Below are 23,228 nucleotides of genomic sequence, written 5' to 3'. Positions count from 1 at the left end.
AGCGCCATGCGCCCGGGGCCGACACTCCTCGCAAGCGCCGCACCATGTGCCTGGGGCCAGGCCAGCCCCGAGCACCTGGCGGGTGCATGCAAATGCCCCCGTGGGCGCCATGGCGCCTGCGGGCACCGTGTTGGGGACCACGGTCCTAATCAATTGTTTACAGCCAGGCCCTAAGATTTGCTCCAGTCCCACAGCCAGAGACAAACACCTACAGGATCTATATCAAGCATTCTTAAAACTTAAATACCTACTCAGGGAAGTGAAAAAACGAGCCAGACAAGTACCCAGGTATCGGCTTCTTCAAAATAGACCAAACAAAGAAAACAACGGAACACCACTGGTCATCACCTATAGCCACCAATTTTTAAACCCCTTTAGCATATTATTAACGATCTACAACCTATTCTGGAAAATGACCCCTCACTCTCACAGGCCTTGAGGGACAGGCCAATCCTTGCCTACAGACAACCCTCTAACCTCAAATAAATTCTTTCCTGCAACCATGGAGCAGACCTCCATCATACTCATCCAGGAACCCACTCTTGCAATCAACTCCAGTGCCAACTCTGTTCACACATCTGTACAAGCAACCTCATCAAAGGATCTAACCACATAACACACCGCATCAGAAGTTCATATAACTGCACATCAATCAATGTGATCTATGTCATTAAGTGCCAACAATGCCCCTCTGCCATGTGTATTGGTCAAACTGGACAGCCTCTATGACAAAGCATTAATAGACCCAAATCAGATATTTGAAATGATAACATACAGAAACCTCTTGGGGAACATTTTAAGTTGCCTGGGCACTCTCTACTGGATTTAAAAGTGCCTATATTATTACAAAGCAATTTCAAAAACCAACCTGAGAGAGGCTGCAGAACTTGGTTTCATTTAAAAGTTTGACACCTGAAAATGAGGTCTGAACAAAGACCTGAACTGGATGGGCTGCTACATTCCACATCCTAATGACATAAAAAGCTAAGCACCTAGTACTTAGAATCCACTTTACTAGCCTCATTTAGTATGGACACAATAATTGACAATATTTTTCCCTTCCCTTTCCTTCGTCATCCCCTCTCTTTCTCTGCTATTTATTTGTATTCTGGACCCCTTAACTACATTCATCTGAAGAAGAGGGTTCCTTGCCTGCCAGCTGTACCAAGTGGCCTTAAAGGAGGGGAGAATTTTGCCTTATATTTCTAAGTATATCCTACTCACCAGGTACCCTAAAACAGAGGCTGTTTAGAAAGTTAACATAGTTGTACTCTACTGAACCACAGGAAAAATAAGTTTGAGAGCCCTGAAATTATCCACATCATAAAGTTTGCTCAGTTACTATAGGAAGATTGACCCTCAAACAGAGAGTCATGCATGGGCGGGAGTGGAGCGATGCAGCTAGGGGAGCAAAAAGAGTTGGGGCCGCCTTGCTGCGCTTTCCCTGCTGCTGCTGCTATGTGTGGGGATGAGGTACAACAACTATGGGGGGGGGGGCATTGTCCTGCCCTCTGCCCAGTCCTCTGGGTTCCCCCTCACCAGTCACCTCTGCTTAGAGAGCATCCTCACTAGGCATCCAAAATAAATTTCAAAAAACGTGGCTATATAGCGAAATAACATAAAGCAGGGATTTTTTTTCCCCTGCGGCTGACTTCCATTTGTGTAAATTGGGGAGAGGGCACGGAGCGGGCAATGGGAGGACCAGGCATCAACCACAGTGCGGAACCAATGTATAACCATGCGACTTAGGGGGACACCCTGCACGTACGCAGGCTGAGTGATAACACATTGGGAGGGGTCTGCAAGTGCTTTGGACCACGAGAGCTAACTATGAGTCAACAGTGTAAAACTCCTGCAAAAAACAACAACAAACACCCCCCCCTCCCAAAAAAAAAAAAAACCTCTCTGTGTGGTAAGCAAGACACAAGCAGCACGGCGTGCGCTGTGCTCCATGCTGATTAAGCCTCAGCTGGAGCACTGGGAGAGAGGCCTGAACCGTGGCACCACTGGGGCTATAGGGGGGGCGCTAGAACTGGGATCACTGACTAGCAGCGCCTCAGGCTTTGCGGAACCGCTCCCCGCAGCACAGGGCTACGCTGGGCAGCAATGTCTGAGAACAGCTGATCCTGGCGACCCTACCAATCAGAAACCACCGGCTGTTCCCCGGATGTAGAAACCGTCTCTGTACCTTGCCCCCCAGGCTCCCGCCCAGAATGGGCCTAGCAGCAGACGCCGACGCCCAGTAGGCCGCATCAGGTTGCCTCGGCAACGAGCGGGACAGGCGCCGGCCCGGCTGCCCCTCCCTAGGCCGGCGCGTGGGCGGCGCCAGCTCCCCCCGCCGCGCAGTGACAGCGTCCGGGCCCGGCCTGGCTGGCACGCAGCGCTATGGCTCCCGCCGCCGACCGGACCGGCTACTGGGGCGCGCCCACCTCCACCCTGGAGTGGTGCGAGGAGAACTACGTCGTGTCCTACTACATCGCCGAGTTCTGTGAGTGCCGGGGCAGGGCTCCCCCCGCCGCCGGGCTGACCCTCCCCCCGCCGGCCCGGGGGCGCTTCTCCCGCCCCCCAGCCCTAGTGGGACGGGAAAGAAGGCCCCGCAGCTCCTCCCCTTGTTTCCCAGCTGTGAGGGGGAGAAACTAACGGCCCCTGCCCCCAAACGCGGCGTTGGGGGCGGTGTAAGCTGATAACCGGTTATCCCAGGGGGGGCTGACCCCAGCCCCGCTCCAGGCAGGAGCTAGGGGCTCGCTAAACAGGCCCTAATTCAGTGGAGCCCTCTGGTCCGTATTACACAGGCCCTCAGAGTAGATGGGCACAAGGCTCCGTTCTGCTGGCATGCTGGTCGGTGACTGGGGGTATCCTGGGGATGTGTTCCTGCTGGAGAGGGTGATGGCCATAAACTATTGGCTATGGACATTGGGATGGCTGTGGGACCTGACGGGTACAAAATGGGAGATGTAGTCAAAAATTAAACACGTTGAACCATACGGAGGCTTGGAAAGATTGGTGGTGTATCCGTAAATATTGGTGTGTGTCTGTTTCACTGTACACAAGCAAAACTGATTTAAAAAAAAAACTCCATCAATGATAATCAGAAACGATATAAACAGGCAAAGTAGGATTTGTGTTGACATGGGATGTTGACAGCTTGTGTTGTAATGGTTATAACAGTTTTTAAAAGTCAATATCTGTTGTCATTTAATAATTATTGTCTGACCTCTTCCCACTCTCTGAGCCTTCCATAATTTTTTGCAACTGCAAACATTTAAATGGCTAAAAAATTGAAAATGCTAGTAATTGATACTGTTGAAATTATATATAAAATGAAATTTCTCTAAGCCTAGCTATGAATTTGCATAGTTAAACAAAGTGAGGCACGTTCCCTGCCCGTTGTGGGGGAAATAGGGAGAAGTGAAAGTCTAAAATACAGAAGGCAAAGTGCAGTTGTATCCTTCCTCGCAGAGTCTTTTTGGAACATTAATAGAGGCATGACTTATTACTCAAGATGGGCTTATTTTTTTAGGGGCTGAAGGTGGGAAAGCAAGCTGTCAGACTTTTGCATAGGGATGGCTTTGGATCAGAGCAGATGAGATACTCGCATTATATTCGTGGCACTGTTGATTGTGCTATGAAAAGTACTTTTTGTGCAGATCTAACTTTCTTCTCCAATTGTTGACCTTTTTTATTCCCCTCCCCATAATTGCATATTTTTTGTGTCATATTTAATGGTGATAGTGGTCATAGTGTATACATTATGCTGTATGGCAGGGTCCATATGCTGCAAAGTCTTATGTGCGGGCTTAAAGTGAAGTGGTCTTATTTGCAGAATTAGAGCCTACTATACCAGGATGAAATAAAACAGATACTTCTCCGTGGCGTTTGGAATCTTGCATCAGGGGGAAAAAATTAAAAAGCTAAGTATAGTTTGGATGATTCTCAGATTAGGTATGATTTCCGAAGTGTTTTGAATGAGTGGGAGAAAGCTTGGCATCAATATTTGGAAGGTTTTAGGGATGGTGATGTAGACAAAAGTTGATTTTTCTTTTGTAACAAACATTGGAGTGGATAAATGGGAATGGTCATGGGGAGAAGCTTTTGTAGAGAGTGGCCATGGGAAGGCAGGAGTAAAGTTGGGAAATCACTAGTGTAGGCTAACATGTTAGTGCAAGAAGGTATAGAAAGGAATAAAATAATTTCAGAGATGTAAAGAAGTAGCAGGTTTTGATGGAGACTTAAATATATATACATATCTGAAGGATTATAAACACTGAGAAGAAGACTTAGCATAATAAAAGGAGCTATAACTAGGAGTGAGCACTAGGATGAGATTTAAAAAGGAAAAATGTTGACTGAACATCTGCATGCATACTCCTTGATAACATGGTGTAGTTTATTGAATAATCTCCCCAGGGAAGTATCCCATTACTTTACAAATGTAAAACTAGATTTTACTAGTCCCTAATTCTTGTATGTTATGGAATAATCTTACATTAGTAAGACAGACCAGGGTGAAACAATAGCTTTCCTTCTCTACACCCTATAAGTAACAGGAGAAAGAAAAAGAAGACAAAAATGGCATGGTTATTCTGAGTGTGAAGGTCAGAGGAAAGATGAAGCTCAGTTTTAGATCTAGAAGTTCAAGCTAGAGTTATAATTTAGTCAGTGCAAATGGTTTAGCAACCTGGTCTTCATAAGAACCATAAAAAACCATGGGATCTTTCATGGCCTTTATGTTAAAGCTCTTCTAAAGTCCCTTATTTGCATTTAATTATTTTGGATATTTAAATTGTCATAAGAATGTAAGAATGGCCATACTGGGTCAGACCAAAGGTCCATCTAGTCCAGTATCCTGTCTGCGACAGTGGCTAATGCCAGATGCCCCAGAGGGAGTGAGCACAACAGGTAATCATTATGTGATCCCTCTCCTGTCATCCATTTCCAGACAAACAGAGACTAAGGACACCATTCCTACCCATGCTGGCCAATAGCCAGTGATGGACATAACCTCCATTCATTTATCTAGCTCTTTGTTGAACCCTGTTAAAGTCCTAGTCTTCACAGCATCTTCTGGCAGGGAGTTCCACAGGTTGACTGCACTGTGTAAAGAAAAACTTCCTTTTGTTTGTTTTAAACCTGCTTCCTATTAATTTCATTTGGTGACCCCCTAGTCCTTATATTACGGGAACAAGTAAATAACGTTTCCTTATGCACTTTTTCCGCACCAGTCATTATTTTATACACCTCTATCATATCCCGCCTTAGTCTCCTATTTTCAAAGCTAAAAAGTCCCAGTCTTTTTAATCTCTCTTCATATGGGACCCATTCCAAACCCCTAATCATTTTTGTTGTCCTTCTCTGAACCTTTTCCAATGCCAAGATATCTTTTTGCAGATGAGGAAACCACATCTATATGCAGTATTCAAAATGTAGGCATACCATGGCTTTCTATAGAATCAATAAGATATTCTCTATCCCTTTTTTAATGATTCCTAACATTCTATCCTTTTTTTGACAGCCGCTGCACACTGAGTGGATGTTTTCAGAGAACTATACGCAATGACTCCAAGAGCTCTCTCTTGAGTAGTTGTAGCTAAGTTAGTCCCCATCATATTGTATGTATGGTTGGGATTATTTGTTTCCAATGTGCATTAATTTACATTTATCAACATTAAATTTCATTTGCCATTTTGTTGCTCAATCACTTAGTTTGATGAGATCTTTTTGAAGCTCTTCACAGTCTGCTTTGGTCTTAACTATCTTGAGCAGTTTGGTATCATCAGCAAATTTTGCCACCTCACTTTCTCCATATCACTTATTTATAAGTTCTACATCTTATTTAAAAAAAAATCCGTTATTAGTTTCCTTTCCGTTTTGTTGAATGCCCCTTTGTATTATGAGTGGTAAATTGTAACACTCAATTTATTTTCACTGTGGCATCTGTTTGCACATATTTCTATTATCTTCTCTTCTATTTGTTGCCTTTATAAATTAAACTCTCCTTGTCTTTTCAGTCTCTCTCCCTATCTCTAATAACTTCTGTTGCCTGTTTAAGCTACCTTCTATTTCTGTTCTTTTGAGTTGAGGTGACCAGAGCTGTGCATATAGCACAAGGTGAGGGTGTCCCTTCCATTCATGCATTACCATGTTTTCAGTACTTTTTTTCATCTCTCTTTATTACATGACAAAAAACTGTATTCTGTTTCCTGGTTAATTAAGGTTTTCTGGTGATAGTACATGTCCTTTAAGCCAAAAAAAAAAAAAAAAAACCCTCTGAAAACTGAGTTTACTTAACTCTTTTCCTATTCTCAGCTTCTCACTGCATTTTAGCCCCCAACCCTGGTGTTTCCTGTCTAAGGTTGTACAGTCCCGCTGGAGGCCGTATAGCATGCCCCAGACTTGCGATATGATCAGCTCCAAGGATAGCATTGCAAGTTGGGGGTGTCATAACTCAAGCCCGCATTTACGACAGGCGTCGTATGCTGTTGTAAATGCGGGGCCAAGGACATAAGTCGGGGGATTTCGGCCCCTTCCGCACTTATGGAAAAGGTCGTAAGTGTGGGGAGTCATAAATCAGACCGTCGTAAAGCGGGACCTCCTGTATAACCACACAGCCAAGAGAAGCTGCCGATGTGGGGTGATGGTTCCTAGGAGCGGCAGGACCATGCTCCTCTCCATTGACTGCAGTGTTTCTTGGGAGAAGAGCCCTGCAGATCAGCGGATACCAATGTCTATCCATGGAAATCCACATCCATGAGTAGACATTTGTATTGGCACAAGGCTTTAACTGTTTACCATTTAGTCCTCTCCTTTTGGTCTTTCATCTCATTCTAATTCATGACACAACTTAACTTTTCACCCCATGAGTACTCAGACTTTGTCTACACTTACCAGATTAAAGTGTTGCCACAGCAGAACTTTAATGTGACAGTGTAGTCATGTGCCAGTGCTGAGAGAGAACTCTCCCGATGCTTTTTTAAAAACATTTCATCAAGGAGCATAGCTCCCAGAGTTGGGAGCCTGTCTACACTGGTGCTTTACAACACTGAAACTTGCTGTGCTCAAGGGGGAAGGGAAATTGATTTTTCACACTTGGGCAAGAAAGTTTTTGCTCAGTAACTTGCCAGCGTAGATGAGTCCTTAGTTTTTTAACTTCTTTTGAAAGATTGCATTAAAGGCTTTTTGAAGTCCAGATATACCAAACAATATGTTTTCAATTAGGGATGTTAAATGGTTAACCAATAAACATGCTAGTAAGCATGAGGTTTACCGGTATGCTTACGGGTTAACTGGCCCTTGCCAGTGAACTCTGGTGGCAACCAGCCGGGTCAGGCTAGGGTAGCCGTGGACATGGAGGGACCAATTGGCCATGTCCATGGCAGGGTTGGGTTGTGGGCAAGGCGGCAGGCCCTGAGTTAACAAGTTAACTGTTTTGATATGCTGAAAGGGATTTCACAAATGATGTGAGCATAAGCCATTTGTGTTTACTTATTAATATTTGTGTAGTTTTTCAGTGGCAATAAAATACTTAAATGCTACTTAAAGTACTGAATTGCATCATGCGCAGTACTTCAGATTCAACATTCATGGGGCTGGCATCTGGCAGCTGCCACTTCAAATGTTAGGCCATACAAATACCACTGTTCTAACTGTATTGTCTGAAAACTTTCAGCACCCACAGACTTATGAAAGGAATTCTAGGAATTTGTACCTGCAGAAAAAGTTAAGACTTTTACACTTACGCAAAATGAGTGAAGTTAAAGAAGCATTGCTGATTTAATAATATGCCTGTATAAGTCTTTGTCTTCTGTAGTTCCAGGTAATACCTATAATTACTGTTGCTGAAAGGTACAAATATATCTTCAGTTTGTTTTGAGTGCCTTTGACAGTGTTGTCTGTGCTGTCTGTTTTCCCTGTTCGTTTGAGTCTTTCACACAGCAAAAGAGGAAATGTAATCACGTCCAACATATTGATAGAACTGTGGGAGGTGCAATGCCAGAAACAAAGGATATTAAATATTGTGTAATTGACTAATCGAATTTTCAATGCATTTTTGCATCAACTATTTGATTAGTCGATAGGGCGGCGCTGCCCCTTTGAAACGCCTCCATGGTGTTTCAAAGCAGCAGTACCGCATGGAGCCCAGTGTCAGGTGGGGAGACTCCTTGTGGGCTCCAAGCGGTGCTGCTGCTTTGAAACTCCACCCGTGGCATTTAAAGTGGTAGCGCTGCATGGAGCAGCTCACCCCGGGCTCTGTGCGGTGCTGCTGCTTTAAAGTAGCCCTCCTTCCTCCTCCCCCTGCTGCCTCTATTTGATAGAGGCAGCAAGGTGGAGGAAAGCGACCAGTCGACAAGCCAATCTCTATTGGATAATCAGATAGTCGACTAGTCCTTAACATCCCTATCTGAAACTACTTCTAACTTTTTCCCTCTCCCTCTCCCTCTCCTTTTTGATTTCTAATTGATGGTGTCTCTTAATGGTGGCATGCTGCCTGTGGGCAAACATCATGTCTCCATTTCTTATTAGGCAATTCTAGTTATAATTCCGTACAAGACACACCTCTTACGTGTAAACCTACATAGTCAAACTTGATGCCTCAGGGTATGTATATGCTGTATGTGTACATTACAACAGCACAGCTGTAGCACTGCAGATATGCCTCTGTAAGGTAGAGGCTTTGTGTAGTGACAAAAGGGGTTTTCCATTGCTGTGGTACATCTACCACCTTGTCTAGTGAGGCTGATGGAATAATTCTTCTGTCTACCTACCTTTGTCTCCAGTGAGGGTTAGGTTGACTTAATTACAGTGTACAGGGTGCAGAAATTTCCACAGTACTGAGCTACATAGCTAGGCAGACCAATGTTTTAGATGTAAACCAGTTCTGCCAAAGTATCTTTGAGCTCCGTTTCATCTGAATGGCGTGTGACTAGTTTTGATGGCCTATGTGCAGACAGATTCATTATGCTGCATCCTGCTGGAATCATGGGTCCATTCAGATGTAATTTTTTTTCTATATAGAAAAAAGCTTTTGTGTTAGCTCAGCCTATTTCTTCACTAACAGCATTTGAAACAAATCTGAGGTCCAGAATTTATTTTGCTATTAGTGTACCAAGTAATGATGAAGGATGCGGGTAATTGACTACAATTTGTATCGAGTACGCAATTAGTCGATAAGAGGCCCGCTACAGCTATGTAGTTTAAATATAGTAGGAGCCAGGTGCACAGCCATCCCAGCTCCTACTACATTTAAACTGCAGAGCCGCAGTGGGAATAGGTCCGGACCCGGCACAAGCCAGGACTGAACAGTCCTGGTTTGCGGTGGATACCAAACCCTGCGCCTCTGCCTTTTAAATGTAGCAAGAACTGCTTGGCTCTAATTTAAAAGGCAGAGCCACAGCATGGGTAGCTCCTGGAGTTGACGTGAGCTGGACAGTCCTAGCTCGCTGCAGCTTGGGGACCACTGCGGCTCTGCCTTCCCTGCCCTCCTCCTACACCTTAGAGACAGTGCTGGAGGGAACTGGCTTTCAGACGACCCCTTCCCCCCCCCCCCCCCCCCCCCCGCGGACTGGTTCCTGCTCTCTCCCCCCCCCCCCCCTGCTCCCCCCCCCCCGCTTGCTGCCTCTGATACAGTATTTGTATCTTATTTAGAAAGCTTGACCTCAAAAGTTAGATGTCTTCCTGCTGATTCTCTATATATAGGAAAGTAGCTTGTAACTCAGTTTTTGATAGAAGTCCATGGATATAGAGTATTTACATGTTTTAAAAATTGTAATAAGTTTAGGGCTTAACATGTTTTGTATTAAATTTAGATTTAATTTTAAACATTTTTTTTAAATATTGGAAGTTCAATAAAAAATGTCAGATTTTAAAATAAGAAAATCTTTTAAACTTTAAAAGATCTGTTCTTATCCACTTTGGATGAAAGTCACAATGTCAAAAGCTTAAACAGTGGAATAACTAGTGTCTTTAATATATAGTGCCAAGAATGTTTTATGGAGAGTTAGGTGGCTAGAGTAAAGTAGGGGATCATTTAATGGTATCCTGAGGCACTTTATGAGCTGTTGAATTACAAGTGCTTTTATAAGACATACATACCAAAAAGCGCTCACTGCACTGAGAAATACACCCACATCCCTATACATTTTAACTGAGCTCTCTTCTGAATTCATTTTAGTCAGGAGTGTGGAAGGCTTTTTCTACTAACTGCATTCCAGACTTTTCATTCTGTTTGGCAAAGACAAATGTAAAGTCAGATATTGTAGGTAGCATTTTTTGCTTTGATATAAAAACATGAGCTGAATTGCTGTTAGAAACCTCAAGCTGAGAGTAATTTGCAATTGGAGTAAAGTATGTAAAAGCCTGTAAATCATAGTATACCTCTTGAGACAGCAGATCAGAACAACTCATAAAATAGCAATGGCATATTTTCAGTCTTTGGGAATAAAGGCCAAAATCAAGTTACAGTTAATCTCTTACTCTGAAAAAAACCTGTCCCTTTTTTCACCTTTTACGGCACTTATTAAATATTTTTGTTTATAGGGAAGCCAGCATAAATCATTGCACACTAAAGCAATAAAAGGGGGAGGGGGAGAAGGCCAGAAGTTTCTGAAGCACAGCTTCTTCTGTCATTGCTGATCCAGTACTATACCTGTACTTTGGCATCTTTGAAACAGCCAGCTAGTCCTGTCTTGTCTACAGCACAGCATGCCTAAATGCTAGTGTGCTCGTAGTACTGGCATGTCTCACCACTGGTTGGGGAGTTGGTGCTGTGTTCAAGCCTCATCCATTTTATCTCCGTGCCAGTGCTATATTGTTTTCTGGAGTTCATTTTCTAGTTTCTTGTTTAGACTCGTTTTAACTGTTCCAAGTTATGGGGCCTCCACTAAGAGACTCTTCCATTGTGTAAGAGAGCTCACTTTCTGGGAACTTTGTCCACATTTACCTTTTCTTAATTTTGTTCAGATGCTGCTAGTTAAAATGCTTCAATGTAACAAACAAAAGAAATCCTCTCGCTCCTTGGGTCATTTTCCAAATATCTGTGGACTAGAATATCATCTCTCTCTATATATAAAAAAAACTTCTCCTGTGGGATGACAGTGTGACGTTAGCACGTTACTCTGCATCCTGCAGCCCCTTCCCGCTCAACCACCCAATGTCCTTCCTCCCTCATTGGTGCTCTCTGGGGGGAAGAGGGTGAAAGTCATGTGACCTCCCCAGTGTTCCGGAGGGGTGGGATGGCAGCCATTCAGCCTCCCTGGTGTTCCAGGAGTAGGGGGGTAGAGCTACGCGGCCTTCCTCTTTCCGTCTCCCTGGTACTCGGAGGGGAGGATAAGAGCCCTGCAGCCTCCCCCTCCCTTGTGCTCTGGGAGGAAAGGTGGGAGGTGCGCAGTTCCCCCTTCCCCGGTGCTGGGGACAGCAGGGGCAGCGTGGCCTCTCCCTTCCCAGGTGCTTGGTGGGGGAGAGAGCCCGCAGCCTCCCCCCACTCCCCACCCCAGTGTTCTCGCAGCCTCCCCCCTTCTCCCCTCCCTGGTGCTCTGGGTGGGGGTGGTAGCCACGCAGCCTCCCACCTTTCCGGTGCTCCTGGGGGGCAGAGCTGCATGGCCAACCCCTCTCCAGTGTTCTGTGGGGGGGTGTCAGAGCTGCATGGCCTTCCCTGGTGCTCAGGGAAGAAGGTGGGGGAGGAAGGCAGAGCGTCATGGCCTCCCCTCCCTGGTGCTCGGAGCGGGGAGCTGTGCGGCCTCTCCTGTCTCCCTCCCTGGTGCTCTGGGGGGCAGGAGGAGGGTTGGCAAGCATAGTGAGCAAGGAGCACCAGCCTCCTAGTTTCCTTTTAATCGTTGTTTATCTAAGGTATGGATACTTAATTTTAATTTTTTGAAGAACATCCCCTTTAACTCCTGGTGCTTACTTTCCATTGCTGTTCTCTGATCTCTGTCCAGTTCTCTTTCCTTGTACTATAGTGCTGAGATGCGAATACTGTACGTACCTAATATTGTATAGGAATAGAATATATATCAATGTTGTATCTTGGATCTTCACATGATCTTTTGTGCTGTAGCTTGGCAGTGTTTTCCTTCCTAATTCAGCTCCATTTATGTAGTCATTTAATTAGCTGTTTAAACTTCTTCCTCTTTAATAAAGTCACATCTAACACCACTCCTTATTGGAACCCTTTAGTTCCTACCATTATTTTTTTTATCATTACCCATTTGTTGGTACTTTGGTAAATTTCCAATTATTGCTTATATGGCTCAGTTAACATGTGCTTGATGATTTCTTTCCTTCAATATTTTCTCTATTTTTGTATATCCCAGAGTTATTGGACTACTATTTGAAGAATTTGTATGATCTATTTGAATGTTATCTAGGTTGTTTTGACTAAAAGGTGTAGTTGAGGATTGTAATCATAGTAAATTACCAAAGCTAAGCAGGAACAGGCCTAGTTAATATAGGATGGAGGCCCTCTATATATGAGAGAGGGTTGAATAAATTAGTTAGTTTTACTCAGCAGTTAATACCATTTCCTCAGGCTATGTCTCTACTTACAGGAAGATCGATGCTGCAGGGGTAGATGTTCTAGTAAAGATCTGCTAAATTGAATGCTGAGGGTGCTTCCATTGGCACTGGTACTCCTACCCCTTGCAGGGAGTAAATAAAGTCTATGGGAGCATTTCTCCCATTGACCTCCCACAGCGTTGACTCCAGCTATAGTTTTTACATAGCTGAAATTGTATACCTTAAGCCAGTGGTCTCCAACCTTTTGGGGATGCCGGGCGCCCGGGGGCAGGGCCACTCATGTGCTGGGTGCCAGGGGGCGGGGCCGCACACGTGCCCGGTGGCGGGGCCACCCATAGGCTGCGTGCCCAGTGCCGGTGCCACCCATGCGCTGCACTCCCGGGTCGGCACCGCTCCTGTGCCGCACACCCAGGAGCCGGCATCACCCACGCGCTGCACACCTGAGGCCAGTGCTGCTTCTGTGCTGCGCGCCCAGGGGCGGAGCCGCCCATGTGCCGCGCACCCGGGGCCGGCACAGCCCATACGCCGCGTTCCCAGTGCCGGTACAGCCCTTGCACTGTGCACCCGGGGGCAGGACCGCCCATACGCTGCATGCCCATAGGCCGCGTGCCCAGTGCCGGCGCCACCCATGCCTCACACTCTGGGGCCGGCGCCGCTCCTGTGCCATGTGCCCTGGGGCGGGGTCGCCCATACACCATGTGTCCGGGGCTGACACAGCCCATATGCTGCCCACCCAGAGGTGGGGCTGCCCATATGCTGCGCGCCTAGGGGCTGGCACCGATCATGCACCACGTGCCCAGGAGCGGGGCTGGCCCCGATCACTCGGCGGGCGCACAGAAATGGCCCGGCAGGCGCCATGGTGCTTGCGGGTACTGCGTTGGGGACCACTGCCTTAAGCTGTCCTTCTCCTGAAGTGTAGAATTGGCCTCCATCAGTATGCATCCAATTCTCCCGCCTGATGTAACACTGCATTGTATGTCTGGGTGACAATAAAAGAAAGGGCCTGCGTATTCATGGTCACTGAAGTTCCTGTGGAATGTTTTGCAAAAGTAGAGAGGTTAGTGATGGTACGCTGGCCGCATTCCAGGCCATTTTGAGTTACTCCAGTGGTTCCCAACCTTTTTGAGCATATAGACCCCTTTTCAATCTATTAAAATTTTATGGACTTCCCAAACAATATAGCTGTTTTCAAACATTCTATTACTTGACAATCATTTGAAATGTATAATAGTTTATCTAAACAAATATAGTAGTATTGAGAGATAGTACAAGGTGTCCACATTGAAATGTAATAACATTGAGATGTCATATATGTTAATTGAATAACATTTTATTAGATCCACTGATCCATTTTTGCTAGACGCCCAACTAAACCCATCCCACTACTACCGTGGTCCCCAACACGGTGCCCGCGAGCGCCATGGCGCCTGCGGGGGCATTTCAATGCGCCTGCGGGGGCATTTCAATGCGCCCGCCAGGTGCTCGGGGCTGGCCTGGCCCCGGGCACATGGCGCACGGGCGCTTGCGGGGGGAGCGCGCTTGGCGGGGGGGAGCGCCGGGCGCGCGGCGGGGGGAGTGCCGGCCCCGGGCGCGTGGAGGGGGCCCCGGGCGCACGGCTATGGGGGGGCCCCGCCCCCGGGCATGTGGCAAGGGGGGGGCCGCCCCCGGGCGGGCTAGTGTCCCCGCCCCCTGGCGCCCGGCGGGCAAACGGCCACGCCCCGTGGCGCCCGACAACCTCAAAGGTTGGGGACCACTGCACTACTATAATAGCTTTTGAATAGGTAGAGCATGGTGATGTATTCACATTATATGATTATTTAAAAAAAGGGAAAAAGTAACTAACTTGTTTATAAGCTGACTCCAGAGTACAGTCACAGCTTGTCAGCTTCAGCACGGGCTGAGGGATGTGCAGGCTGCGGGGCAAGAAGATTCTTAGCTCCCATTGGCTGTTGTTCATTGTTCACAGCCAATGGGAGCTGAGAGGCTCTGTGACTGCAAACAAACTAACGCATACTCTGCAAGTAAACAAATATCCCAGCAGAGTCTGCGGCACTTCCTAGGGTCACTTCCGAGCCCAGCACGGCAAACTGTTGTCATGCTGAGACTCTTTATCCACACGAAGCGTCTGCAGAGGTGGAGCCTATCAGCTCCTAGTCCCGGCCTGTTGCTGTTCTGGGTCAAAGGGAGTGGCAGGAAGTGGCAGCCAGCATGTTCTTTGGCCTGAGCTGCATCCTCCGCTCCTGCCCTCTCCGTCCCCTGCCTATCCGTGGAAGATACCATGAGGGGGGCTCTCGTGGCCGAAGGAAGCTCCTGCCTTAGCACTCTGCTCTTGGCCGGACACGGAGCCCTGGTGGAGAAAAAAAAAAGGAAAAGACTGGGACTGGGGAGAGGGCTGGAGCGTAAAGGGCAGCGCAGCTGGTGGATGACTGGTCAAAAACAGCGAGCCCCAGGCGAGAATCGCCTGGCGGAAAGTCCCAGTTCCACGGTGAGACTGATACTTTTAAACTTTCTGCAGTCCCCCTACAATACGGACCACAGGTTGGGAACCACTGAGTTACTCTGTTCTGACTACTTGAGGTCCTTCTGAAAGGTTGGTTGGATACAGGATTTCCTTATGCATTTTGTATGTGTCACTGTGGACTGTTAAATATAAGATACTCTATATTTAAAAATGGCTTGTGGATATGAAAAGCTAACTGCGGGCTGTTTTCCTGGTGATATGATGGAAATAAGAACTGCAAAAGATACAAATTAGTGAACTGAAGAAATGCAGATTCTTTTTCTGAAGCATGTATGACATGATGCCTGCATTGTGGTAATCTAGTAATAATCTTGGCTTTTCAAGAAATCTGAGCTGATTACTACTCAGTGTTGTCTAATTGTAAGATATTGTAGTACAGAAACATTTGTTTAATCACATTTTAATTTACCTATTTGCACTTTGATAAGGTGACGGGTACCCTAGAAATTATGCCTGTATTACAAGTAAATTGCTACTGACTTTCTAATTCTCTTAAAAAAATCATCAAACCCTCTTCAGGTTTCTTATCTTGTAAGTTAGTTCCCACCCACGTTTTTACTGGGTTTTTTTTCCATGCCCTTCTATTTCCCATGATGCATAATTAACCCTCCCACTCTTTTTGCTTCCTTTACCGTCTCTCCTTCTCCTTTCCATTATTTTATCCATCTGGCTCCCTGTATATGGAAAGAAAACCCTGCCTGATCCCTACCCACACAATACAGCTAACTTAATACAGCTTTTAGGCTCAAGCAGGTGTGCCCTCTTGCACACAAATGATACTGTCATACAGTGACAGTGATTGTGCAACATACTGTCAGATTTCCAAAGTAAATCTCATTTTTATTTTTTCTTGAATCATTTAGTTAAAGTAAACTTAGGAGTAGGGGTGTATAATTCCAGTTAAAAATTAACAATTTAAATTGAATGTTTAACTGGTTAACCATGATTCTGCAGCACGGCACAGTTAGCCAGGCTGGTCCAGCCCCCTAACTCACAGTGTAGAATGATCAGCCTGGTTGGAGCAGCCTCCCGCCAGTTAACCAGTTACCCTGGTCAGCATGCCAGTAAGGCACATGTTTACCAGGTAACTGGTTAAACCTTTGCACCTCTACTTAGAAGTTACTTGCAAAATAGTTGTTGGTGCCCTCTTTTAAAGATCTGTTTTAAAATACTACTGCCTTCTTTGTTTTTCTTGTTGAAAGTGGTGCTATGATATGGTATTGATTTTTAATGGAAAAATTGATGTTCATCAATACAAATCAAAAACTAAAAAATAACTGCAAAAGTGCCCTTTTTATGCTGTCATGTACATCCTACTTTAACTTACTATTTTCACTACAGCAAAGTCAAAATTGATGGCTTTTAAGAATTTCTACCTTTTCCTCACTGGAAACCAAGCATGTGTTGCAATTTACTGTAACACATTTGGGATGTTTTTATTCCATGCTTAGATTTTTTTAATGGCCATATTTTCTTGAAAATAGACTTGCTTGTCTAGCTTCATTTTCTCGATCACTTTCTTCTTCACATGTTTTGTAGAACTAACTTTTCGTTTAAAAAGCTAGCTAATTCTGTATGAATTAAAGATTTACAAAATCTAGGTTCTGCAAATTTATGGGAGCCCATTTACTCTATGAAATATTCCAGCTAACAGTCTCCATTCCATGTACCTGATTTGTGTATTTCAGCTTCCTTTTATGTGCACATGAAGTTTTCATCTTTAGACTGTAATATTTTTGTTTGACATAACTGAAACGACCAGAGGCATGTACATTGGATGATAGTTTATATATAATGTTAAGATCTGTAAAATTGTTCTCTGAATATACATGAAAAGTAATAGAATGCTCAAACTTTCCATATAAATTTGAATTACCTATTATATTTGTTTGGATAGTTTGCAAATATGGTGAAACTCTGCTCATGGGAAGTATAATTAATAGAGTACTGTGGAATTGATATTTGCATAAATTTGTTTTCATATGGATACAGTACTGTATTTGGGCTGTCTTGGCAAATGGCTTTGTGGAACAGAGCTATGTATTAAAATAGTCTTGCAAAATTGTAATGAAAATTTGCAAAGCAAGGCATGAAATCTACTTACCTTCCCTTTACCATGATGACCAATTAAACTAATTCTTAGATTAAAAAAAAATTACTTTCAGCTGGATGAGTATAATCTTGGAAAAGCTGTTTAACAATTATAAAAATCTAGTTGACTTATTAATGGGGAACCTGTGTTCAGGGAAGGTCTTCTTGGAACTCCTGCTGTTCAGATGCATAAAGCTGGGCACAGTGAGAGTGCATACTAGGTAAGAGGGAAGATGATGGTGGGAGGGGGGGTCTCCTGAATCTAATGTGAGGCAGTAGGTAGGGGAAGCATAAAAGTGTAAAGCTTAAACTCTTTTTTTTAAATGGGAACACCTAAAACTTGCTTAGGGCATTTAGTCAATACTGTGTGCTAAAACAATGTGAGAAGTAGTATCTAAAATTTGTTCTTTTCATTGTAAGAGAGCCTGAGAGTTAAGTTGTGTACTCACTGATGAGATCTATAGCAAATTGTTTATATCAGCTTCCATCTTATAAATATTTAGAGAAATAAAGCTGAAATTGTTGCCTTAATGTACATTGTTCTCTTTTTTGTGTTCTCATATCAGTCTGAAGTTTCCAGTCTTAACTGGCTCAATTTTGAAATGTATTTACTTTGTCAGATACAGACAGGTCTTTAAATACAGGTTGAACCTCTTTAGTCCAGCACCCTTAGGACCTGACCAGTTCCAAACCAGAGAATTTTCCAGAATGTGGGAAGTCAGTATTATCTAGCAGCATCTCCAACATGTCCACTGATTACTGGTCTGTTAGAGAACATTTTGGGGTAAATTAGAGCTAAATAACAGCACAGAACACTAGGAGCTAAAACTGGTGGCTGTAAACAAACTTTATGGGACTGCGGGAAAGTTGGTCACATCCATGAAAAATGGACATTTGGCTAACTAAAATCATTCTGGATGATGGATGTTTCCGGTTGAGAGAGTTCAGGACTAAAGACGTTCAACCTGTATTCCTTTAACTGAGTATTTTTATATTTGTCTCTTGTTTTGTGTTTATCTTAACATACTATGAAACCGTTCATGCTTGTAGTCACTTTTCAAAAATTGTGAGATTTGCGTTATCTGCAAGTACTGCTTTAGGAAACCAGAGTATTTAAGAGCCACTCTAGAAAATTATAGGGACTTGAAACGCATATTATAAAAAAACTTTTCTCTGCGTTTCCAGGCTGCATAGCCCTCTTGCGTGGTTTGTGTGGAGGACAAATGGCAAGTTAAAACCTCTGCTATACATAACACAAAATATTTAACTTAACGTGAGCTGCTTCCAGCCCTGAATTCTGTTGAGGCTGACCTAATGCCCACTTTAGGACTATGGTAGAGAATAGGCATCTTTCACCTGCTGAGGTCTTAAAATCTCATCTCTCTTTACCTTATGGCTCTGCACCTCTTCTCCCCCCAAATTAAAATTGGGGAGAGAAAATTATTATCTAGCCTTGTCTAAAAGGATGCACCTACTCTAAGAGGGAGGGTATTCTTGATACCACGTGTTGGGCTGGTGAACCACAAGGAGAATTAAGAATGAAGAGATCCCATCGGGCAAGTCCTTGTTCTGCAGTCAGACTGGCATTAAGGGTGTTAAATTGTAGTTACCTAGCCAGTCGTATAGTCGATAGGACCACTCTGCAGAGCCGCAGCAGGGATAGCTCCAGGACCTGGCTCAAACTGGGACTGAGTGGTCCCAGCTCGTGCTGGCTCCGGGAGCCACTTGCGCTGCAGCTCTGCATTTTGGCTCTTACTACATTTAAAATGCAGAGCCACAGTGTCCTGGACCAGTGTGAGCAGGACTGCTTGGTCCCAGCTCACGCTAAGCCCAGCAGCCCCTGTTTGTGGCGGACAGCCCTATCTGTTCACAGCAGTGAAGGCTGGCTGCCACAAGCAGATGCTGCTCCAGCACCAGCCGCTTTTCGTGGCAGACAGGGCTGGCCGCAGACAGGGCTGGCCACAGACAGGCTGCTGCCGGAGCAGCCCCTGCCCACAGCCAGCCATGACTGCCGCGAACCAGAGGCTGCTTGGAAGGACCCCTGCAGACAGGGTCTGCTTTGCAGCAGCCTCCCCTATTCCCCCCCGCCCTTCCCGCTGCCTCTGATAGAGGCAGTGGGGTGGGGACAGGCAGTACTCCAGAGATTGTGCTGGGGGGGATTAACTTTTAAGTCGGCTCCCCCCAGCACCGGCTCCTGTTCCATCCCCTGTTATTGCAGGGGAGGAAGAGGCATAGCAAGGAAACGGCACAAGTGGGGACTGAAGCAGTTCCCGCTTGCACCGGTTCCCACTGTGGCGCTTCTGCCTTTGAAATGTAGCAAGAGCCCTGCAGCTCCCACCAGCTCCTGTTCCCCTCGCTTCCTCTCTCCAATGGAGGCAGCAAAGGGAGGGGGAAGTGCCTAGTCGAATATCTGACTAGTCGCTTACATCCCTAATTGGCATTGGGTGTCTGTGCAGAGACCAGATGACTTGAGTAGCGATTCATTTGCGTGCTGAGGGTCTGTTTCTGTAGCACTGATTGTTAAGATTGGCACTTTCTCTAGGGATCACTGACTTGAAACCAGAACAGTTTGTTTATAACTGGATTATGGTGGCTCTTCCATTGCTAAGTGTGACCATGCTAGTAAAGCAACTTTTTAAAGAGCTTCTCACGTAAGATTTTGATTTCCTCATGAAAATCTAAAATGGAATCAGTCTAAAGTTGTCAGTGGTTATACTAGTTGGGTTTTCAGGTTTGCTGAGCTCTGAAAGGGATAATAGAGTAGTTATTTAATTGGTATCTAATTTCACATTCTGTTTCTCTCTGGAATAATACTGTTTTGTCTTGCGTTTTTGAACTGCAGGAGAGTGTTTAATTATGTAAAGCATAATTTCTTTGGTAGTGTTTCTTGGAATGAGTTGGATTTTAAAACATTTGAGCATAGTTTGATTTTTCCTATTTCCTTTTGTCAAGTGGTTTGAGCGGTTTAGGTATATGTGTGAGAAGAGTTTCTGTGGCCACCAGGTGCTATATTGTGATGCTATATTGGCCAAAATGCACGATTCATAAGATGTTCAAAAGGGGGAACAATTTAACTCTTATTGAAGATAATGATTAATAATAATAATAATAATAATAGTCCCCGGGTTACGTACAAGAAAGGGACTGTAGGTTTGTTCTTAAGTTGAATCTGTATGTAAGTCGGAACTGGCGTCAGCCGCTGCTGAAACTGATCAGTTTCAACCGCGGCTGAATCTGGATGCCAGTTCTGACTTACATACAGATTCAACTTAAGAAACCCAGGCGTCCCCAAGTCAGCTGCTGCTGAAACTGATCCGCAGCTGATTCCAGGAAGCCTGGGGCAGAGCAACTCTGCCTCAGGCTTCCTGTAGTCAGCCGCTGGTCAGTTTCAGCAGCGGCTGACTTGGGGACGCCTGGGGCAGAGCAGCTGGGGTGCTGCTGGGTTGCTCCAGTAGCGCAGCTCCTCGGCGCTACTGGAGAAACCCAGCAGCACCCCAGCTGCTCTGCCCCAGGCGTCCTGATTCAGCCACTGCTGAAACTGACAAGCAGCGGCTGAATCAGGATGCCTGGGGCAGAGCAGCTGGGGTGCTGCCGGGTTGGTCCGGAGCGGCGCTGTGGGACCAACCCGGCAGCCCCCAGCTGCTCTACCCCAGCAGTAGGCAAGAAAAGCCTGGTCTGCTGGGGGGGGGAGACCACTAGCTGCACCACCCCCTCCCCCCCAGCCGACCAGGGAGACCGGGTGGCAGACCGCCCAAGTCCTCCACGGCTTTGCTCCGTGTCCCTGGTCTGCTGACCTGGGAGACGCGGAGCAAAGCTGCGGAGCACGCCCGCAGCGGGACAGCCCAGGCGGCGGCTTTGCTCAGGTGTCCCTGGTCTGCTGGGGGGGTCCAGTGGCTTTGCTGGACCCCCCCCCCCCCAGCAGACCAGGGAGACGGGGAGAAGCTTTTTCTCGCCCCGGAGGACACGGGTGGCGACCTGCCGCCCGTGAGCTCCGGGGCGAGAAAAGCCCCATTCGTAAGTGCGGATCTGACATAAGTCGGATCCGCATAAGTCGGGGACTGCCTGTAGCGTAAATGAAACATACTCACTGACTTTAATTAATGTGGCTTCTGCTGCTGCATCTTTTTGCACGTTTCTTTGAAGTTTACATCACAACTGGTCAAATCCAGCTTCATGCACACATTCAGGCTATCTTCTGTCAATCTTATGGCGGGGACTGGGGATGTAGGGATGCAGGAGTCTGGGTTGGAGTGTATGAGGGGCTTAGGGCAGGGGATTTGTGTGTATGATGGACTCGGGGCACAAGGTTGGGTATGTGGGGGTTCAAGAGTGTTGTGGAAAGGGACTGAGGATGTGGGGCAGGAGGGGCTCAGGGCAGGATGTTCAGGTGTATGATGGGCTTGAGGTTGGTGGGCGGAGGGTGCAGGAGTGTTATGATGCTATGGCCAGATGGGGGCTGGGCCCCAATTGGGAGCTTGTTGGCCAGGCTTCATTTTTAAATGAAGTAAAATATTATGTCTAACACACAAGGTTTCAACATTATCTTTATTTATGGTAGGAGTTGGGAACCTTTTTTGGGTCAGGGCCACTGACTCCTAGAAAAATCAGTTGGGACCACACAAGTGAGAAGCAAAATAAGCCAAAGCAAAAACTTTCAACCCTGACAGATGTGGCCCCCAACTGAAACACCTCACTCCCCATGGTTGAGGGAAGGGGCATGGAGGACTGAGGTTAAAGGTCTCAGGCCAGATTTAACTCTTCTGGGGTTCCAGGATTAGTGGATTTTGTGGGCCCCCCAGGTTCGGGGGGGAGGGGCAAAAATGAGGGGTCCAGTGTGTGGTACAGAGCAGCCAGTGAATTCAATAGGAATGGGGGGTGCAGGATCTGGGTGGGAGGTGCAGTGTAGGAGGGAGTGAGGGTGTGAGGTCTGGGTGGGGAGGTATGGTACAGGAGCAGGCTCAGAGTAGGGTGTTTGGCCGGGAGCAGGAGGAGGCTGGGGCAGAGTGTCAGGCGGGGGAGGGTGAGTGAGGGTGGATGCAGGGCCTGGGCGTGAGGGTGGAGGGCACTTACTTGCTTTCATGCCACATGTAATGCAGCCTCCTGCCACTCCCATTCACCAGGCAGGATTTGCAGGGAAAGCCTGCAGGAAGTGTTTTCTGTGGGGGGCGGGAGGGAATAATATGTCAACACGCACGGAGCTATTTTTTATTCCTGGTTTCCCGCAGGCCAGGGGAAGGAAAAGAGCAGCACACATTAAGCCACTTTTATCTTCTCTTGTTTCCTGCACACTGGATCCAGCATGGAGCCTCAGGGCTTTCTCCTCCCCTCTCTCCCCTGCTAGAAGCTGGCACTGGCGTTTCAAGCTTCTGGGGGCTTATAAGGCTGTAGTGCCAGCGCTGGCTCCCTGCTGCAGGGGGGAGGAAAGGGGATGGCTGAGCTGGGGCTCCAGCAGTCTTATTTGGCTCTCCAGTGAGCCATAGGTTGCCAATCCCTGTTTTTAAGAGGAAATTTAGGTCTGTGTTTAATTTGGTAACTACATCATTTATGCTCCTAAAATCTGACTCTGTTAGGCAGGGATAACCAGTGCTGAATTTGCAAAGTGGATGTAAAAACACTATCCCGTCAGAATGGTAATCTCACTCTCTCTGCATGGATATAAATGACTGCACAAGGGACAAGGAACTGTCTGCAGCCCATAGTATCTGTGCAGGTGCACTATTTCCTTGCATCTAGTAGCATAAATTAGTGTAGTTCTAAAATGTGACACTTATTTTTGGTCTTCTCTTTGTGCTGTTGAGTTCATATTATATGTACCTGAATTCAGCCAAGCTCAGTATTTAGCCAAATGCCTTCAAGCTTTATTCAGCAGAGCTTTTGTGCTCAGATGTGTCACATCCCAGCAATCCATTGCTTTTGGATCACATGGAGGCTTTGTCTTTATTACACCGCTTTTAGTGACATGGCTGTATCGTACTTATGCTGACAATACTTCCATCGAACAGTCTTCATGTTGTTAACAATAGAGCACTTCTGCCAACAATATGCTGTTCACGCTGGCACTTGCCGAAGCAAATTTTTCGTCTTTGGGGGAACCATGGAGGGAGGGTTA

General features: G+C 46.0%; 1 protein-coding gene across 1 annotated transcript in view; it reads left to right on the top strand.

The window, feature by feature from the left end:
* Positions 1-2,201: 2,201 nt before the first annotated feature.
* The window catches only part of ACER3 (alkaline ceramidase 3), a 77,449-nt gene continuing 56,422 nt past the window's right edge, over positions 2,202-23,228 (top strand). The window contains exon 1 of the mRNA XM_075919527.2: positions 2,202-2,488. Within this exon, the coding sequence (XP_075775642.2) occupies positions 2,386-2,488 (103 nt within the window). The 5' untranslated portion in view covers positions 2,202-2,385. The remainder of the gene's footprint in view (positions 2,489-23,228) is intronic.

This window comes from Pelodiscus sinensis, chromosome 1 (genome assembly GCF_052426305.1).
Source record: "Pelodiscus sinensis isolate ZL-2025 chromosome 1, ASM5242630v1, whole genome shotgun sequence".
NCBI lineage: Eukaryota > Metazoa > Chordata > Testudines > Trionychidae > Pelodiscus > Pelodiscus sinensis.
Note: the sequence above shows the minus strand (reverse complement) of the source record. Positions and strands in the feature narration are given on the sequence as shown.